The sequence below is a fragment of the Castor canadensis genome, chromosome 15, assembly GCF_047511655.1.
Source record: "Castor canadensis chromosome 15, mCasCan1.hap1v2, whole genome shotgun sequence".
NCBI classification, from domain to species: Eukaryota; Metazoa; Chordata; class Mammalia; order Rodentia; family Castoridae; genus Castor; species Castor canadensis.
This window is the reverse complement of record NC_133400.1, coordinates 18,003,844-18,024,992: the sequence shown is the minus strand read 5'-3', so window position 1 is coordinate 18,024,992 and position 21,149 is coordinate 18,003,844. Positions and strand designations below refer to the sequence as shown.

General features: G+C 42.1%; 1 protein-coding gene across 7 annotated transcripts in view; it reads left to right on the top strand.

The window, feature by feature from the left end:
- Positions 1-21,149, top strand: part of Dus2 (dihydrouridine synthase 2) — a 46,525-nt gene that overhangs the window by 10,931 nt on the left and 14,445 nt on the right. For all 7 annotated transcript variants that reach the window (XM_074055787.1, XM_074055790.1, XM_074055788.1 and 4 more), the window contains 5 exons: positions 5,780-5,825; positions 9,503-9,594; positions 10,882-10,925; positions 12,555-12,615; positions 17,110-17,157. In XM_074055787.1, the coding sequence (XP_073911888.1) occupies positions 5,780-5,825; positions 9,503-9,594; positions 10,882-10,925; positions 12,555-12,615; positions 17,110-17,157 (291 nt within the window). The remainder of the gene's footprint in view (positions 1-5,779; positions 5,826-9,502; positions 9,595-10,881; positions 10,926-12,554; positions 12,616-17,109; positions 17,158-21,149) is intronic.

Here is a 21,149-nt window from a genome sequence, read left to right as displayed (position 1 = left end):
CTTTACTCTGCATAGTTTACAAACAAAGAGGTCTTTGCTGGAGGAAACCAAGGCTTTTCACCCAGATCTAGCCCCTGGGGGTAGTAGGCAGGCTCTTCCTTGGCCTTAGCTGGGAACTGGGTCCTGAGTATTGGGCTTGTCATAGTGTGGTGCCTGGTGCCCCCTGGTGGATCCAGAGTTGCTCTACAAGCCAGGATTGGAGACCCCCTGCCTGGATTTTTTTTTTTTTTTTTTTTTTGGTGAGTTCACATAAGTGGTTCATTTATGGGATTAGATAGTCAAGCTCACCTGCTTGGTTCAGGACCTATGGTATACCAGGCATGCAGGCACTCTCTTAGCTCCAAAAACCCTCAGTACTTGGAGGATGAGCCAATTAGCAAAAGCCAAAGGAGCAATAGTCCTTCCTCACCAGGGTCTGCCATGTAAGTTTTCCTGGAATACCTGCCAAAGGTTCCATTTCTATTCTTTTCACAATAACAGTGAGACTCCAGTGGCCCAAACTGTGAGGGGACACCAACCTCTTAGATTTATACCTTTTATAAATAGGATTAAGGGAGAAAGCAGTTCTCCAGAGTACCAGAATAGAAAATTTTTTCTCACTGTGGTAAAAAAACTCTTAAGATTTACCATCTTAGCCATTTTTAAGTGTACAGTTCAGTAGTGTTAAGTATATTCACAGATCTCTGGAACTTTATCTACCAAAACTGAAAGTCTATACCTATTTAAAGAACAGCTCCCTTGCCAGGCATCGGTAGCTCACGCCAGTAATCCTAACTAGTGAGGAGGCAGAGATCAGGAGGATCGAAGTTTGAAGCCAGTCTGGGCAATTAGTTTGCAAGACCCTATCTCAAAAACTCCCATCACAAAAAAGGGCTGGTGGAATGGCTGAAGGTATAGGCCCTGAGTTCAAGCCCCAGTGCTGCAAAACCAAAACCAAAACCAGAGCAACTCACTTGGTGGGCATGGTGGGGCTCATGTCTGTAATTCCAGTTACTCAGGAGATGATTGGAATAAAACATTTTCCAGGCCAGCCCAGGCAAAAAGTTAGCGAGACCTCATCTTAACTAAACTGGGTATGGTGGGTAGTGACTGTGATCCCAGCTATGTAGGAAGCTATAGGTAGGAGGATAGAGATCTGAGTCTGGCCCCAGACAAAAACAGGAGATCATATCTAAAAATAACCTAAAAGCCGAAAGGGCTGGGGGTGTAAGTCAAGTGGTAGAGTACCTGCCTAGCAAACTACAATGCCTTTAGTTCAAAACCCCAGTACTACAAAACAAAACCAACCAACCAACCCCTTCCATTTCTCTCTCCCCCATTCTCTGAAAATCATCATTCTATTTTCTGTTTCTATGAATCAGACTACTTTTTTGATACTTCAGATAAGTGGAATCATATAAATCAGAGTATTTATCATTTTGTCGCTGTCTTATTTCACTTAGCATAATATTCTAAAGACTCATGCATGTTAAGACATGTGCCAGAATGTTCTTATTCTTTTTTTGTTTTTTTTGAGACAGCCCTGGCTGCCCTGTAACTCATGATCCTCCTGCCTCTGCCCTTCCAGATGCTGGAATTACAGGCATGCTGTCCTCTCCTCACATACATACTCTGGGGAATGAACCCAGGGTCTCGCCCATGTTAGGCAAGCACTCTACCACTGAGTTACATAACTAGACCTTAAAAATTTTTTATTTTAAGAAGGGTTGAGATAAATTGCCCAGGCTGGCCTTGAATTTGTCATCCTCCTACCTCAGTTTCTTAAATGCTGGATTTACAGATGTGCACCACTAGACTTGGCTCTCCCTTAATTTTTGTTTTTCTCCAATACTGGGGATTGAGTCCAGGGCTTCATGCATGCTAGGCAAGTGCTTTGCCACTTGAGCAATGTCCCTAGCCCTTAAAAAATTATTTATTTGCCAGGCACTGGCAGTTTACACCTGTAATCCTAGATACTCAGGAGGCAGAGATCAGGAAGATATTTATTTATTTATGGTGGTACTGGCGTGTGAACTCTGAGCCTCATGTCTGCTAGGCAGATGATCTACCACTTGAGCCACGCCCCTAGCTTTATTTTCTTTTTGGGTAGGACCTCGTACTTTTGTCCAGGGCTGGCCTTGGACCATGTGATCCTCCTACCTATGGCCTCCTGTGTAGCTGGGATTATGGGTATGATCTGTCCCACCGTTATTTTTGAGACAGCGTCTCACTACTTTTGCCCAGGTTGGTCTTGGACTCATGATCTTCCTGCTTCCATCTCACAAGTTTTGGAATTACAAGCAAGCACAACTACACTCGGCCTCTTTTCTTAACTTTTTTGAGAGGAAAGTTTCATATTCTATGATGTCTCACTCCCAGTTTAGTGATATCTTCTAAGAATGAGATCATTCTCCTATACAACTATTATATAGCCATTACCTTCAGTTAATTTAGAAATGATACAATACTTTTTTTCTAATTTACCTTCCATATTTGAGTTTTGTGATTGACCTAATTTTTCTTCTTAGCATTTTTTAAAGAGTCTTTATTAGAATATAGTTCATATACAATTAACTTAAAGTATACAAGTTAATGGCTTTTAATATATGTAAAGTTATATATCTATCACCATAATCAATTTTTAGATATTTTAATCACATCAAGGAAACTCCCTATCTCTCAGCAATCAGTCTCTAACACCCCTTTCTCCAAATCCCTGGTAACCACTAATCTACTTGCTGTATCTATAGATTTACCTATTCTGAATATTCCATATAGATGGGTCATGACAGTAATTTGGCATTTGTTCATTTAGCCTAAGGTTTTCAAGGTTTATCTACATAGTAGCATGTATCACCTTAATTCCTTTCAGTGAGTGGATAGTACCATTGTGTGGATATACCACAATGTTTTTCTTATCCACCCATCAGTTAATGGACATTTAGGTTACTTCTACATTTTGGTTACTATGAGTGTGAATATGTGTTTTAATTTCTTTTGGGTATGTACCTAGGAGTGTAATTCCTGGATCTTACAGTAACTCTGTGGTTAACCACTTGAATAACTGCCAGACTGTTTTTCAAAGCTGTATATTTACATTCTCACCAGCCATGTGTGAAAGTTGTAGTTTCTCCACATGCTTGGCCAACATTGATTATTAACTGTCTTATTTTTTTCTTTTCTGATGCTGGGGATTGAACCCATAATAAGCACTCATTCTACCACTGGGTGGCACCTCCTTTTTTTTTTTTTTTTTAAAGATAAGGCCTCAGGCTGGAGGTGCAGCTCAAGTGGTAGAGCACTTGCGAGGTAAGCGTGAGGCCCTGAGTTCACACACACACATGAAAAAACAAAACAAAATAGGGTCTCATTATGTAGCCCAGGGTGGCCTTAAGTTCATGATCCTCTTGTTTTAGCCTCTGGAGTGCTAGCCTACTCCTCTCTTTAGATTATTGACATCCTAGTGATGTAAAATGGTAACTTATTCTGGTTTTGTGTGTGTGTGTGTGTGTGTGTGTGTGGTACTGGGGTTTGAACTTGTCCTTGAATTTGCCAGGAGGGTGCTCTACCACTTGACCCATACCCCCAGCCATTTTTGCTATACTTTCATTATTTTTCAAATAGGATCTTGAATTTATGTCGAACTGGCCTAGACAGAGGTTTTCCTATCTATGCTTCCCATGTAGCTGGGGTGATAGGCACACACCACCACACCCTGCTTTTTTTTTTTTTTTTGTTCCCTCTCTCTCTCCCTCTCTCTCTCCATTCCCTATAACCAGCTTTTTATTATTTGAGATAGGGTCTTATGAATTTTTTTGTGCAGGCTGGCCTTGATATTCCTGATCTCTACCTCCCAAGTAGTTGGGACTACAGGTGTGGGTGACCATGCCCAGCTTATTGTGGGTTTTCTTTTTTCTTTTTTGTTGGGACTTGGGTTTGAACTCAGGGTTTCACATGTGCAAAGCAGGTGCTCTACCACTTGAGCCATGTCTCCAGTCCATTTTGCTCTGGTTATTTTGGAGATGAGGGTCTCATGAACTATTTGCCTAGGCTGGGCTCGAACTTCAATCCTCCTGATGTCAGACTCCCAAGTAGCTAGGATTATACGTGTGAGCCACCAGTGCCCAGCTCCTTTGTCATTTCTTTGTGTATGTGTGTGTGTGTGTGTGTGTGTGTGTGTGTGTGTGTGTGTATGTTTTGTTATTTTCTTAGAGGTTATTTTGGGGATACAATTAGCATCTTATAAAAATATAGTTTGGGGGGCTGGGGATATAGCTCAGTGGTTGAATATTTGCCTAGCATGCATGAGGCCCTGGGTTCAATCCCCAGTACTACATTTCATTACATATGAAATGATGTATGTATGTATGTTTAGTTTGAATTATACTAACTTAATTTTAAGTTCAGGATACAAAAACTTCTCTTGTAATTGGCTCCATTCACTTCTGCCCCTTCCATAAGCACATGCTGTTTTGTGCTTCCCATTTGTCCACTTGCTTTCTTGCCTGTTGCAAATAGGATCACTGTTATAGGGCCTTTGTGTTAGGGTCTGCCCATCCTTTGGGATGCCACACTGATCCTTGAGGCTTTGATGTCAACTGTGTGCTCGAACTGCTTGGTTGTGGTGATTCGTTTGGTCAGGACTGGTTGGCATTAGATACTTGGTGATTTGAGTGCTATGTGTAGAGAACAGCCACAGAAATACCTAGAATATGGGTTAACCTAGATAGCTAGATGTTGGGTATGCTGAGAGGAGCCCCACGGATGCCATAGGGGTTCTTTGACCATGTTAGCTCTGTATGACCCCATGCATGTACAGGGGTCATTGTGCCCCCCTCTTTGGGGTTGTGACTTGGTGAGGCTCATAGTGAGTCAATGGGGATGAATATCATGGGTGAGAATCTTTTCCAATCTTATTCTGGACCCCCAGAGTCCCTGGCCTTCTGGGCAATGTGACAGGTGCCTCACTCTTCTGACTTGTCTTCTATGTCTGCTATACTCATTACTGAACATAGCAGAGCAGTCTTGTCTCCAACCAAGAGAGAATCTCCATCTTCCAATACACATGACCTTTCCCTTTATTTTGATGATACTGATTTTGAAGAAACCCCCTTTTCCTTTCTTTCCTGAGTCTGTTTGAATATGTCCTGAGTTGGGGAGCTCACCTCTTTTGTTTGCATAGTGTGAATCACTTTAGCTAGACTTTTTTTTTTTTGTGGTACTGGGATTTGAATTCAGGGCCTTCACCTTGAGCCACTCCACCAATCCTATTTTGTTTTTTTTTCGTGATGGGTCTTTTTGAGATAGGGTCTCTCCAACTATTGCCGTGGGCTGGCTTCAAACTGCAATCCTCCTAATCTCTGCCTCCTCAGTAGCTAGGATTATAGGCGTGAGCCACTGGCACCCAGCTGGATAGACTTCTTTCCTGTGTTCATCTCAGATCTCTTATTCCCTAGTGCCAATGTTGTCCTTGAATGTTTCCTGGGAGCCCTTCACTGCCTGTCTTTGCTTAGCAATTGAGGTGGGAGATTGTTTGAGTTGAGACTAGTAACTGAGGACCCTGGTGTCCACATTCTGGACAATTGTCTTCTCTCTAGCACTCTGAGTGGCTCAACTTTTTTCAGCCCTAAATATCTCCAAGGTCCTTGGGAAAGGACAACACATGTCCCAAAAGCCATAATTTGTGTTGATAGTGGGGTGATTGGCCAAGTGGTGGTCATTAGATGTGCAATGAATGTTCTGCTCCTGTGCTCTGGGCAAAGTGTTTAGGACTGATGAGTGTCCTCTGATTCCTCTGCAGGAGCTGATTGACCTTAAGATGCTTCAGTGCAAGAGAGTTGTCAATGGTGAGTGCAGCCCTGGCCCCAGGATTGTATGTATGCCCTGCTGGCTCAATGGCTCTACCATAGCCCTTGCTACATTCCTCCCTGGCTGCATTATATGATTGTGTGGATCACATGCTCCCTTAAGAGCAGTCATTGCTCTCCAGATGCTGTGAGGGCATAGCTTGGTGGTAGTTTGCCTAGCATTTCAAGGCCTTGGGTTTGATGAAGGAAGAAAGGAAAATAGGGAGGGGAGGAAAGGGGGGAAGGAAGTGGGAGAGAGGGGAGAGAAAGGGAGGGGAGAGGAGAAAGAAAACAACCCAAATGTGAAATAGGGTAAGAATTTGTCCCTCTTGCAGGTTTGGTGGCTAGAAATTACTAAGTTTCATAGAGAGACCCTAGAAGCCTTGGATGGTTTCAGCACTAGGGTTGGCTTATGAACTCAATAGCTGTGTGACCTGGGTGAGTCACTTGACCTTGTTTCTACCTCAGTTTTTTTTTAGGGGGTGTAGGCAGTACTGGAGTTTGAACTCAGGGCTTCATGCTTGCTAGGCAGGTGCTCTACCACTTGAGTCACTTTGCCAGCCCTTTTTTGTGTTGAGTATTTTCGAGATAGGGTCTCTCAAACTATTTTTTTCCAGGCTGGCTTTGAACTGTGATCCTCCTGACCTCTGCCTCCTGAGTAGGTAGGATTATAGGTATGAGCCACTAGCACCTGGCTTCTTTTTTTTTTTTTTTTGTTATCAGTAAAATGCAAACCATAAGCCTTGCTTTACTTAAATCATAGACTTGGAGTGAGAATCAAATGAACTAAGGTATCAGTAAGTACTCCGTATGCGTCAAGCTCTGTGTAAATGGAGAAGTGGTTGTGATAAATTGTCAGTTTGCTTCTTCTTTATTTACGAGGCTCATTCTGTTTGGTTAGAATTGTCATCTCTGAGGTTTTATCTTGCAAATGAAAATCCTAGCCAAGCATGGTGATATATAGCTATAATCCTATCACTTTGGGAGACTGAGGCAGGAGGACCATGAATTTGAGGCCAGTCTGGGCTACATGGTAAGTTCCAGTCCAGCCTGGGCTTAAAAAAAAAATCCTCCATAATTCTGCAGCTAAAGAGGTAATCACAATGAAGAATAATGTATGTTTTCCTGTACATATAGTATGAATAATGTGTCCATATAAAAATGTGACATGTTTATGTCTGTCCTTCCCTGCTCCATGGAATCCTGCCGCACATGTTCCTTTCCCACTTACTTTCTTTTTTGGCAGCACTGGGGTTTAAACTCAGGACCTAACACTTGGAAGGCAGGCACTCTTACTGCTTGAGCTATTCCACCAGCCCTCCCACTTACTTTTACATTAGGACATTTTCTGATCTGTAGGTGATATTTCAGAATTTGTTTCCAGGGCCTTAATGGGGTTCAGTATTTTGCTGTTATAAATAAAACTGCATTATAAACTTACCATGTTTTGGTGGTTCTTCTCTCAGACTTCTTCCTGCCATTCTTGTTTTTTTGGGGGGGTGGACTGAGGGTTGAACTCAGGCTTTGTACCTGCTAGGTAGGCACTGTACCACTTGAGCCACTCCACCAGCCCTTTATGAATTGTTTATTTTTAAAATAGGGTCTTGTTTTAAGCCCAGGCTGGTATGGACTGTGATTCTCTTATTTATGCTTCCCTAAGAAGCAGGATTGACAGGCTTGTGCCATTGCATCCAGCCTTTGGTTGAGATGGGGTCTCAGAACTTTTTGCTCCGGCTGGCCTTGAACCACCATCCTCCTGATCTCTGCCTCCCTAGTAGTTAGAATTATAGGCTTGAATCACTATGCCTGGTTTCAAATGCTCTTTTGAGAAATAAGCATGCAGAGCATTATGTAACTGAAAACTGTTTTTATCCAGGCACTGGACAAATTAGAAGGCTATAAAGGGTCGGGTAAAAGGGATGAAATGTCGGGAGAGTAATCCCTGACAAAGGCATTTTTTTTTTGGGTTCTATGGTTTGAACTCAGGGCTTCATGCTTGCAAAGCAGGTGCTCTACTGCTTGAGCCATACCTCCAGTCCATTTTGCTCTTGTTATTTTGAAGATGGGGGTCTTGTGACTTTTTTTTGTATGTGTGGTACTGGGGTCTGAATTCAGGGTCTCACACTTACTAGGCAGGTGCACTAACACTTGCGAACTATTTGTGAGGGTTGGCCTCGAACCTTGATCCTCCTGATCTCTGTCACCCAAGTAGCTAGGATTAAAGGTGTGAGCCATTGGCACCTGCCAAAGGCGGTTTAAGAATGCCAGAAGGAAGGCTAGCCTAGGCTGCATAAGTGTTGCTCTTGTTCCAACAAAATGAAACAAAGCCAGGTACCCTTGACTCACCCCTATAATCCTGGCTACACTGGAAGCCAAAATTGGGAGGATGGTGGTTCAAGGCTAGTGTGGGCAAATAGTTTCTGAGACTCCCATCTCCAAAAAAAAAAAAAAAAAAAAAAAACAGAGCAAAATGGACTGGAGGTGTGGCTCAAGTGGTAGACCATCTGCTTTGTGAGTGTAGGCATGAAGCCCTGAGTTCAAATCCCAGTGTCACCAAAACAGAAAAGAAAAAGAGGAAAAGATATGATCTAATTTAAGTATTTTGTCCATAAAGCTCATGACAGTCTTCTTATGTGTAGAAGGAGTATTAGAAACATGAGACAACACTTTAGCACTATGCTTGGAGCCATTTTGAATAGCTAATCAATAAAAAGCACTAAAATGCAAAAAAAATGTACTAAATATACCAATTTAGCCCTTTTAACAATAGGAGAACTGAAACAGGAAGAGCGTGACTTCTTTTGACTTCAGCTGGGAATAGAATGTGTATATGAGGTTACTCAAATTTCTTGCCACTTTGTATCTGTCTGTGAATGAGAACACTGCAAGTATTGATTTGGGGGTTACAAATAAAATTAGTGAATAGGTGAATTTACAAATATTCACTTAATAAGTTTAACTGAAATATAGTAAACTTCCATTCACAGTACCTGGACGCTAAGTAATTAAGAAATGATAACTTTGTTGAACGTCAGAGTGATTTTTTAGATCAATTTGGGTCCAATTTGAAACCCAGTTTCATGTATATTTTTCCCCAGCATTTAAAAAACTAGAAAATGTTAGCAACTGTTTAGAAAAAGTACATAAAAAGGAAATAATGCAGTTTAGCAAATGATTGTGGACCGTCATCACCTGGGTCAGGGGACAGTACATCATCAGAGCCTCGGAAACCTCCGTCCTTAAGATGACTAGAGGGCTGGAGGAGTGGTTCAGGTGTAGAGTGCTTCACTAGCAAGTATAAGGCCCTGAGTTCAAACCTCAGTACCACAAAAAAAGAAAAAGAAAAAGTGGACATCTAGGTTTAGTTTTGCTTCCAGGGCTTAGGCTGGGTTGAACTTGTATCTTTTTTTTTGGCGGTACTGGGGTTTGAACTCAGAACCTCATGCTTGCTAGACAGGCACTTTTACCACTTAAACCACTCTGCTAGCCCTTTTTTATATGACGGGTTTTTTTGAGATAGGGTCTAGTGAACCATTTCCTGGGGGCTGGTTTCAAACCTCGATCCTCCTGATTTCTGCCTCCTGAGTAGCTAGGATTGATTATAGGTATGAGCCACCAGAGCCTGACTGAATTTACATCTTAATTGAGTGGTCCTTTGTGTTTGTGTTTTCTTGCAGAAGTACTCAGCACAGTGGACTTTGTTGCCCCAGATGACAGAGTAGTCTTCCGCACATGTGAAAGAGAACAGAGCAGAGTGGTCTTCCAGATGGTAAGAGAGTAAGAAACCCAGTGTCAAGTATCTTCCTAAAGTTCTCTGTCTCCTGGGATTTCTTATCTTGGGCCTTGTGCTAGCCAACACTGAATGTCTGGCCTATATTGTACAGTAGTGACCTCCTGAAGACTTGACTTGAGCATTTTTCAAAGATTTATTAACGAGTGGTTACACAATCGGTACAGTTTATGGAAATCAAGCTACATTGTGCTACATTCCTCCTGTCTCAAATTTAATTCATGTAATTAAAAAAATTAATTCATGTGTTTGTTTGGCATGACTGCTATATCTTTTTAATCTCTAGCATTGATTATTCATATCATGGTGCTTATTTTTGTATAGTCTATATATTTCCCATTAGACGAAGTTAAATTCAGGCTGGCAGAGTGGCTCGAGCAGTAAGAGCACCTGCTTAGCAAGCATGAGGCCCTGAGTTTAAACCCCAGTGCTGTCAAAAAAAAAAAAAAAAAAGTTAAATTCAAACAAACAAACAAACAAAAAGAAGCTAGATTTTCTTGAGTAGTTAAGGTTTATGTTAAAGGACTAAGGGAATAGCTCAAGCAATAGAGTGCCTGCCTAGCAAGCATGAGGCCCTGAGTTGAATCCCCAGTATTGCAAAACAAAACAAAAAAAGATTTATGTTGAGCTGTAAGGAGTAGCTCTCCTTTCTTGCTTTGGGCATTTCTGGGTACTTTTTCAGAAGTAGCCCCTCAATGATGTTTGGACTTTTTAGAAATTAATGGCAATTGTCAGGTGCCAGTGGCTCACACCTGTAATCCTAGCTACTCAGGAGGCAGAGATTAGGAAGATCACGGTTCGAAGCCAGCCCAGCCAGGGTTTGGGAGACCCTATCTCGAAAATACCTAACACAAAAAGGGCTGGTGGAGTGCCTCAAGATGTAGGCCCTGAGTTCAAGCCCTAGTACGGCAAAAAAGAAAAAAAGAAATTGATGGCAATAGGTTGACGTGATAAAGTACCTATAGCAAAATGTTAATTGTAGAATCTAAGTGATAGGTATCTGAATGTTCACTATAAATTTTGTTTCTATTTTTTTTTGTATGTTTGAAAGTCACCATGACATTAATGACATGGTATAGACTTTCCAAGTCCACCTTTTTCCTTTGGCATAAGACAGAGCAGTGGACTGCCTGTGTAAGAGAAAACGGCTCAATTCCACTTTTTGGCCCGAGCATGTGCACATGTATGTGTGTGTGAGAATACTGTTGGATGTGTTTGTCTATGTATGTGTACAGACAGTGGTTGATACAGCCTTTTGTGTTCCAGGGGACATCAGATGCAGAGCGAGCCCTTGCTGTGGCCAGGCTTGTGTAAGTTCCTCCCTCCTTGAGGCTGCCTTTGTCACTCCTGTGAGTGTGAGGCCTTAAGTCACTGGTGACCTCGGAAGTGACTCCCCTTCTGCCTTCCTGGCGCATATTACTTCTGTTTCCAGGTGAAAAGTGTCTAGTTTCCATCTGTTTGTGGCATCTGGGACTCATATTGTTAGAAATATCTTTAAGATATTAGGGTGTCATGAGAGAGGTGATACAACTCAGAAGTCAATAGACAAGGCAAAATTTACTTCTGTAGAAGGGTGTGCCACAGACAAAGAGCAAGCATACCCATTGGGGAGTCTGGTGGGGTTTTATCTTTAATGCAATGCTGCTCCTCCCCTAAATTGGGTAGGTTTTGGGTTCACAGTGTACACAGTTGGCTAGTTGGAAAGAGGACATCAGGAGGGGGCTTTGAACAAAGAAGTTTAAAAGCTCAGTGATGTAATAACTATTTTAGGTTATCAGCTCCAGAACCAGGGCATCTAGTGGAATTTTGTCTAGCTGAGGATAATAACCCTTTGTTCTTAACAGAAACTTTTATCACGTTAAGCAGAACTCTCCATAAAGTGAGCATATGGGAGTTAAGTTAGTGAAACTAACATTTGTAACCACCAAGGTTACTGATTAAATCCTTTGACAGAAGAGACCCAACCTAAATTGATTCTCACAATATGTACTCATTATGGCTAGATCTCAGAGACCTTGTTTGTGGGGGCCTAGTTTTAGTGTTTATTAATGGTACTTCCTTTTTAGGGATTCTCCAGTCTTAATCCTTAGGCTTTAACTCTTATGAAGTGTAGGTAAGACTTATTGCTTGCTGAGTTAACACAGGCAGGACATACCATGGTTAAAGAAATGGCCTTTTATGATAAGGTAGACCTGGGTTGGAATTCTGTCTGTGCTACTTGCTAACTGTGTGACCACAGGTAAATCAGGTAAATTACTTAACCTCATTCTAAAATGATACCAGTAGCACTACTGTCCTTGGGCATTATAGGGAATGGCAAATAAAATAATTCATGCAAATGTCTTTGCAGAATGTGGCATATCATGAGTGCTTAGTAAGTATTAATTCTTGTTGATGACAGTGAGATTGAGAAGGAACTCAGGCTGTAATTGCTGCTGATCTCAGACTGTTGACTCTGTACAAACTTTGTACATCTGAGAATTGTTTGGAATAAACCAGTTGTTCACCCCAGCAAATGAAGGCAGTCTCATAACTTCTGTCAGAAGCTGTGCTCTGGCAAAGGGCTTTTGTGCTCATGTCACTTTTCTGCACTGACTAGTGACTTTCACTACTCCAGTCAGAACTTCAGCCCTGTGATCAAGTTCCAAATCACTTGGTATTTGAATTATCTGATACCACTCCAAAGTAGCAAATTCCTTTACATGTAGCTCTTTATAGATGTGTTCACATTATGGCTTTTCTCTGGAGCTCTGCTTAGGTGAGGCAGTTGCACATTTTAGGGATAACTTTCATTCCTGATTGTCATTGAGGACTGGTGTGTTTCATAGGCCCAGGGACATGGTGAGAGGTTCATGGGCAGAGACCCATCCATGCCTTTGACTTTATCTTCTTCCTCAAGTTGAATGTGTACTATCTTTTCTCCTTCATGTTTTTTCTAGAGAAAATGATGTAGCTGGTATAGATGTCAACATGGGCTGTCCAAAGGAATATTCCACCAAGGTAAACTGGTTTCTTTTTATTCCTCATAAGTATACTATGCAGACTAAAGGAGGCTAACAAGACAGAACAGCTAAGTACAGTACCTGACTCTGGACTAGATCCTGTGCTGGATGGGGAAAGACTCAAAAGGATATCGTTAGATCAATGAGCAAAGTTGGAATAGAGGCCAAAGTAGATTAACTAAAAATACTATATCTAAGTAAATTTATGAGGTTGATAACTTCTGCGGTTATATAGGGGAATTTTTCTCGTTTTAGAAAATATACACTGAAGTATTAGGGTAAAGGGCTATGGTATATGTAACTCACTCTCAAATGGTGTAGGTAAGCACTCTACCACTTGAGCCACGCCCCTAGTCGTATCAAATGGTTTAGGAAAAAATTTTTTTTTTTCAGTACTGGGGTTTGAACTCAGGGCCTACACCTTGAGCCACTTCACCAACCCTTTTTTGTGAAGGATTTTTTCGAGATAGGGTCTTGTGAACTATTTGGCTTTGAACTGTGATCCTCCTGATCTTTGCCTCCTGAGTAGCTGGATTACAGGTGTGAGCCATCGGTACCCAGCTCTAAGAAAATTTTTATATACACTACACACACACACACATGTGTACACCATATATACATACATATACACTTAAACAAATTAGTACCTGGCATGTTGGTGCACATCTGTAATTCCTGCACTCAGAAGGCTAAGGCAGGAGAATTGTGAGTTCAAGTCCAGCCAGGGCTATATAGTGTGTTTAAGGCCAGCATAGGGCTACATAGGTAACTACATAGTAGGTAGGTACATAGGTACATAGGTAGCTACATAGGTAGCATAAGGTCTCCATAGATAGACCCTCTTTCAAATAAACCAACCAGTCAACCAACCAACCAACCAACCAAGCAACAAACTAATAAAAAAAAAATTAAATAAATATATACAGAGAGAGAAAGAGAAAACCGTTATGCCCAAGTAACAAAGCAAAGGATACAAATAGTATGAGAAAAATAGTATGACTAGGACCTATCTTTTCATGAATAAAATTGAGATAGACAGTTGGGTGCTGGTGACTTACACCTGTAATTTTAGCTATTTGAGAGCCTGAGATTGGGAGGATTGAGGTTCGAGGTCAGCCTGGCAAATAGTTTAAGAGACCTCATCTCTAAAAGTAACCAGAGAAAAATATAAATAAATTCAAACCACAGTCCCACAACAAAAAATTAAAATTGAGATATATATTAAAAAACAAGAGGAAACACGGTGGGGGATATAGCTTACTGGTACAGCATTTACCTAGAATATTGAGGGCCTAGGCTGCAAAACATGCAAAAATAGAGGATGTAATTTGTTAGAAACAAATTCAGGATATTGGAGTGTCACGAGAGAGACGACACAACTCAGAAGTCAAGCAAAATTTACTTCTACAGAAGAAGTAAGTTACTTCTGTTAACAGACAGAGTCCAGTTTAGCAAGCACACTAGGTGGGAAATCCACTCAGGTTTTATCTCTAACACAAGTCTGCCCCTCACCCTGATTGAACAGGTTTCGGGTTCATAATCTTCATAATTGGCTAATTTGGAAAGGGAAAACTTGGGGTAAGTGACCTTGGGGCAGGGAGAGCAAAGATTTACTTGAACAATAGTTGCTTTAAGCAAGCAGTTTTTGAAAGTAGGGCACCTGGTGATAATGGGAACTTGCTTAGCTATGAAGAACAGCCTTTGTTTAAAACAGGAATTTACACGATTAAGTGACATTTCACAAGGCACATGAACAACAATTTGAGGAAGTTCCGCTGACATCTGTACAATGATAATATACTATTCATTAACCCCCTTGACAGAAAAGACCTCTAGTTGATTTTCACAAATTATAGATGTATCCATAGGCATATCAGAAGAGATCTGTCTGGGGTCTAGAGAAGATAGTGGAAAGGCAGCCTTTACACTCCAAGATCTTAAAGGGAAAAGTGGTTCATGACGAGCAGATTTAGGGCCCTCCAAACAGAAGGAGTAGCATGAGTAGAGGCCTATAGATCAACATGAAGTTGAGACAGAATTGGGATTAGCTTGATTTGACCAGAGGGCTTACTGGGGAGTAAGAGATGAAGAGGAAGCAGGTGAGTACTGGATTGAAAACCTTGAGTACTGGATTGAAAACCTTAGTTTAGGCATCTTTGATCTTTTTTGAGCAGAGAAGGCATGTGATCAGACTGTGCTTTAAAAATATGAACCTAGAAGCCATGTGTCTGGTGATTAGAATTTCAGGAGACTAGAGTTAAGAACTCAGATAGGAGATATAGCCTGGGTGTACAGCAGAGGCCAGGGATAGAGACAGAAGCCAAATTGAAACAGAATTTGACAAGACTTTGCTGGCAAATGATTAGACCAGGTATGGGATAGTATGGTGTGTGGCAGGTATATAGGGAAGAATGATTGGCAGCCAGGAGAATGGTTAGTCTTTGGCTGTGATTGGGAGGGTGAAGAAAGAGCATGTTTGGATAACAACAGTAGCTTGAGCTTGCTGAGGGGAGGCACCAGAGGGATTCCTGCAGGGCCATCTCTGGAGCCTTGTCATGGGGTAAGCAGAGAGTGCAGTATAAACATGGTAGTGTCCCCCAGCCCATTGTCCAGAATTAGCCACTCTGTTCTCAGTAGTTACCCAGCCTGGGGACCTTTGCTTTAGGTCAGGAGGTCATAGATTGCCTTCCTGCCTGAGGAAAAGCACCCTTGGATGTTTGAAAATTAAGAGTACTTTGTGGACAGCTGCTTCAAGGAATTGTGGAGGTTTGACATTGTCTATGAGGAGTTGAAAACTTCAGGGTGTGTGTTCTTTCTTCTGATTATTTCTATGTTTTCCTGAGTTATGTAAGGAGCAGAGCTGAAATGACTTGGAATGATCTCCCTGATACCTTGTAGAGAGAAATTAGCAAGGAGAAGAATTACATGTAGTGTACTGCAATTTATATAAGGAAAATGGGGAATGAATATTGTATTTATACTTTTTTATTACAGAATATATTTGGAAGGATGTACAAGAAACTAGGAACACTGGTTTCCTCTGGAGAAGGAAACTTGAGTTTTTATTTGTTTTGTTTTTTACATAGGTAGTAAGTTTCCACTCCAGGGGTGCTACCCAAAATAACTGACAACTGGCATATCCTTGGCACCAGCCTGTCAGAACAGATACCAACCAGTATGTCATACTGATTCATGCCAGCTGAATATCTGCTCTGTTCTTATGGTTCAAAAACTGAAGCCAGATAAAAAGCATAGATTTGAAAAGTCTCCCTTTCCTTAGAGAGTGGGGACTCCTTACTCCCCATTCTTTTGAACTTTGTAAATTTTGGATGTATTACCTATTCAAAAAAGAAATAAATAGAAGAGAGGGAAGGAAGGAAGGAAAGAAATGTCAGTGAGAATGAAGTTTAGATACTGTGATTCCATAGGAAGGGGTGGATTGTGTGCAAAATGAAGGATATATGGAGCTGGGTAAGTGCCAGGGTTTCTGCAACGGTCTCCAGGGTTTGTCTCTGTAATCCTGAATACACCCTACTCATTCTCCTCAAAATTCACATTCAGTCTGGCCCAGTCTGTGGTAGTTTAATATTTACCCTGAATTAATATGTCATTCTTAAACACAAAATTAAACCTTAAACATGAAGTCAGAATGTAATAATGAGACTTAAACTTTCTGAGAACACACTATGGCCATTCATTAGTATATAGTGTTTATACTGACAGCATGTATTTATTGGATTTGTTTTTTCCCCTTTACTTTATTCTTAATGGATTCAGATTTTTAAAGATTTCCCCACTGATTATTTTTATTATTTGTAGAAGTAGTATCCCACTGGTAGTTCATACCATTGTCTAGAACTTGGGAAATGTAAAAAATTATTTTAAAAAAAGCAGAAAAATTATTGGTGAATAATCCCATCATCAAGACAACCACTGTTGCTCCCTGAGTTGATGATTTCCATTTGCTGAGACTTTTGTGAGAATTTGTCATGAATCCTGTCCTCAGGACTAAGACATTGTTGCTGGCAGAGAAGAAGGGCATAGAGAAGGTTTTTGCCTCAATGTGGCTTCTGTGGTGGTGGTGGTACCAAAGCAAGTGTTGGGTATGAGAGGAAGGTGTATTTGATCTCATTGTAAAGGGAGAAGGACTCTTTGTTTTTTAAGGGCTCAGAGATGGAAGGATTTACTTTATTATGACACTGAGACCTGAGTGGGGAGTGGGAAGTCCTAAAAAATAAATTTTGTACAGCTTCCTTCTAGACAGATCCAAGGGCTTTGTTAGAGGGATCAAAGTGATGCCTTTTAGAAATCATCAAACTCTGATCTCTGATATTGTGGATGCGAATGATGCCTCCTTCCTATTTGGTAGGAGAAATGCCAATTGCCAGTGGACTTTGGTTGCCAGGTTGGCACACTGTGTTGTCATGCCATAGGGAGATGCCATGCCATCTTCCCCCAGTTGTAAGAATGCCTTCTGTGTGCTTCTCCTTAGGGAGGAATGGGAGCTGCCCTGCTGACAGACCCTGACAAGATTGAGAAGGTAAGTCCTGCATGGGTGAAAGTACAGTCCTTAGGCTGTGAGTGCCTGGAATGTCTTCCTGTCTTCCTCCCTCTACTCCAGATTTACTGAAGTTCATCTAGTTTCTTTACCTGGGACCTGGAAAATTTTAAAAATCCTTCCCAGTGATTTTAACGTGGGTTTGGGAACTCCTGAGTCAGTCTACAGTAGCTTTGAGTTCTGTAAAAGCCTGGAGTTAGGGACATAGCAACTGAGAGCCAAAGGGCCTGAGGACTTGGCTAGTGCTCCCTCTGCATAGATTGCCTCTCTCCTTTCTGGGTTGTTCATGAGAGCAGAGGCCAGACCACCTTAGGCAAAGACAAGCTCAGTGGCTGTGTGTGAATGTGGATGGGCCTCTCCTAGGGGGCTGGATGAGAGCAGCAGGAGGGTCCCCTGTTTACTGATAGAAACCACTGTAGCCTTTGAGAACAGGTCCGGCCCAGGGTCACATGAGGCAGACTGAAGTTAGTCTCCTTTTGTTCCTCTTCCCTTGGTGATTCTGTAGATAGGCTTAATGAGTCCCTGGGGATAGGTTGGTATTTGCTACCCAGTGCTGTGGGCTGCCTGGGCATGTGGTGGGGGGGGGGGGGTGACATTTCTGCCACAACATGCATGCCTTTTATTTTCCCAATCCACCAGCTCTCGGCTTGTTGTCCCTCTTAGTATATGTGCTACCAAAGAAAGCACTTGTTTTTCCTCTTAGTCCCTTTGTTTTCCTTTTCATTCTCCATTCCTGTTTCCCTGTCTGGGCTTTGAGCCTCATGGTGCTTCCCACAGGCTGGAGTGGCTTGGGACTCAGATTCATCAATGAAAGATGCTGTGGTTTGTGCTGGCTATCCCAGATCAACTTGTATACTCCTGTTCAGTGGCCTCTGGGATGAAGGAAGACCACTGTGTGTGTCAGCTAGATGCCTTCTTACTTTCCCTATGTGTGGCCACAGATCAAGTAGCTGGGACTATAGGTGTGTACCACCATGCTTAGCTGTTACCTCTTTTTGATCAAGAATAATTATAACAAAAAACCCTAAAGCACAGAGAGATAAAAAATAATTTGCTCAAGATCATGCTGCAAATATGTAACAGGCAGAGCCAGCTTCAGAGCCATAGCCTTGTGACTCCTAACCCATTATCAGTACCCCTTTTCAGTGACATCTCATGTTAAAGGTGACAGGCATAATTTTTAAGCATCTAGCCTTGTAAGTATGTGGACTTCAGAACCTCCAGTCAGACACTCTTGTATAGAATGGAGTGTAAGTGAAGAACTGTGGATGTTAAAATAGTCCTCACATGTAGTAGAGGGGACTCCCAGCGGGGGTGGGGGGAGGGGTTTATGGTTCACAACATGTACACATAGGCATTTTCAGTATCTTCCAGCCTCTTGGCTTCCCAGACCGATGGTACGGGCTTTGTCGTCTCCACTGCCCACTCTGATTGAGGCAGTTCATCCAGGAGGCAGCAGAGATGCACTCTACCTCAGAAGCTTAATTCTTGTGCTACATCTGCTAGGCTGGTCACATGGGCCAACTCATACTAGTAAATGGGGTTTACCTCTCCTCAGGGAGGGGTGGTTGCTGGCTTCTACAACAACAAAAACAGATGTAACTTAGGCATAGGTGACTGGATTCAACTCAGTCCCATATACTGAACTGGCAGGCTAGGTACTAGGTGAGCGCTGCATGGGAGCTTCAGAATTAGTGTTTTAGACCCCTGGTTTTGTCATGGGAGCATCTCAGGATTACCCACAGAAATTTTCTCAAATAAAAGATGCTTGTGTGGGGCATGTAAAACTGGAAATATATCGTGATGATGGTTGTACAACATTGTGAAGGTACTAATGCCACTGAATTAATTACACTTAAAAATGTTTATGAGAGGCATGGTGATTCATGCCTATAATCTCAGCACTAAGGAGGCTGAGGCAGGAGGATTGTGAGTTTGAGGTCACCCTGGGCTATATAATGTAGTAAGACCCTATCTCAAAAAAAACAAAAAGTTAAAGATGGCAAATTTTATATTATATATATTTTACTGTAATTAAGAGAATTCTCAAGAATAAGGGCAGCACACTGGTGGCATGGCTCAAGTGGTAAAGCACCTGCCTAGCAAATGTGAGTCCCTGAGTTCAACCCTTAGGACTGTCAAAAAAAAACTGGGGCAGAGAGGTGGTATTAGTCTTTTGAAAAAGTTTCCGTCAGGTAATACTACCTACCCTTCCTGGAATAAAATCCTCAGTTTTAGACTCCAGACTCCAGCTTAGTAACATCCTGTCTTACCCTCTATTCTACCTTCTCTGGGTACCTCCTGGCTTTCTAGGTCATCCTCCTTGTACGTGATGCTCATGGGCCATGGCTAACAGTTGACAGGACCAGAACTTGAACTCTGGTTTCACTGATTCCCAAAGTCTGTGCCTCCCATCCTCCCAGTTGCCATCTCCCCAACAATCAGGGGAGTTAAGGTTGTTTTCCCCAGGCAGCCAGCGGATCTGGTGAGGCAAACCTGCCTGTGGGTAGATGTGCTATTTCTCTTTTCAGATCTGGACTGTCTGTGTCTGGTCTTTTCCCCCAGATACCTTCATATCACATGGACATGTGTCGTAACTTGTATCTGGACAGTTGGATGCTCAGAAGAGTTTCATGCTAGAGCCTCTAGTTGCCTTTTCTCCTCAGTGTGACCCTCAAACGTGGCTAGGGCTTTCAGTTACCCAGTTTACTTCCTGGTTCTTAATGTGCACATGAAATGAACAGAAACATTAAAGAAAGTACTTAGATAAAATACATAAATACGTGGATAAAATACACCAAAAGGAAGTTCCATAAGGCAGAGCATTGGATCAGACCAGCAAGTGTTGCTTCAGTCACCAAATTTCGGAGGACTCCAAGTGACCACTTGCAAGGGAACCTTCCAGAGAAGTTGCCGTGAGCCTGAGGGATAGGACTAGAGTGGGAATTTTTATTGTGTGTCCTAAAGGACCTATGTTTCTTAATTGTCCCCCACCACCCATCCCCTTCAAGGGTAAGTGCTCCTTTAAGGCCTACTGGGGTGACTGGAACCTTAGGCCCAGTTTGCTACCAGAGGAAACATCTGGGGACTTTTCCTTCCCACCTAGTAGTTGCACCTGGGCCAGCAGACCCTGTCTTGCTCATAAACTGTCCACCTGTCAGTCCAGTATCTTGGTCTGATATCTTCTGGAGCCTGTCCCTTAGAGAAAGTATTCTATTGGTTCTGGCATTGGCTCTCTGCTGTCCCCGCCTATGTAGAATCTAGAGTGGCAGCAGCTGCCTGGTTATCCTATCTGCTCTGCCAGACAGAGGTCCAGTTCTTGGAAGAGGGCTCTTGAGGTCACCTTCCCTCCAGCTTGCACGGCCTGATATTTTTGATGCAGGAAGAAGATAGCAATGCCACAGACATACAGTGTCATCTGCATCTCTTTTGATCTCTGATTCTTATGTGGTCTTGTCTTGGTACCTCCCTGACATTTTCCTGTATGACTTTTTTTTAACCTTTGCAATCCTTTGCAGTTACTATGCAGTAAGCACTTTTAATGTGTGGTTTTTACTTTTGCCAGTTCCATTCATTTATGTCTGACTTCTCTAAAGAGATGGATGCTTGAGATCAGAGCCAAGCCCTTAAAAACCTTCCTGCTTTCTCACTCTGTAGGTCATGGGACAACACTTAAGGAACATTTCCTTTCTTTCACTCAGGAAAGAAGCTGTCAGCATGTGTTCCTTTTTTTTTTTTTTTTGGTGGTGATGGTGGTGGTACTGGGGTTTGAACTCTGGGCCTTCCTTTTGCCAGACAGGCATTCTACCACTTGAGCCACATCTCCAGCCCTGTCACTATGTATTCTTAACCAGGGCTGAGTCTTAGAATTGTATGAAGGACAGAGTTCATTGGGTAGAGCCTTTTGAAAACACACATTCCTAAGCCCTGCCCCTAGAATACCATTCAGGAAAATAATAGGGTAGAATCTAACA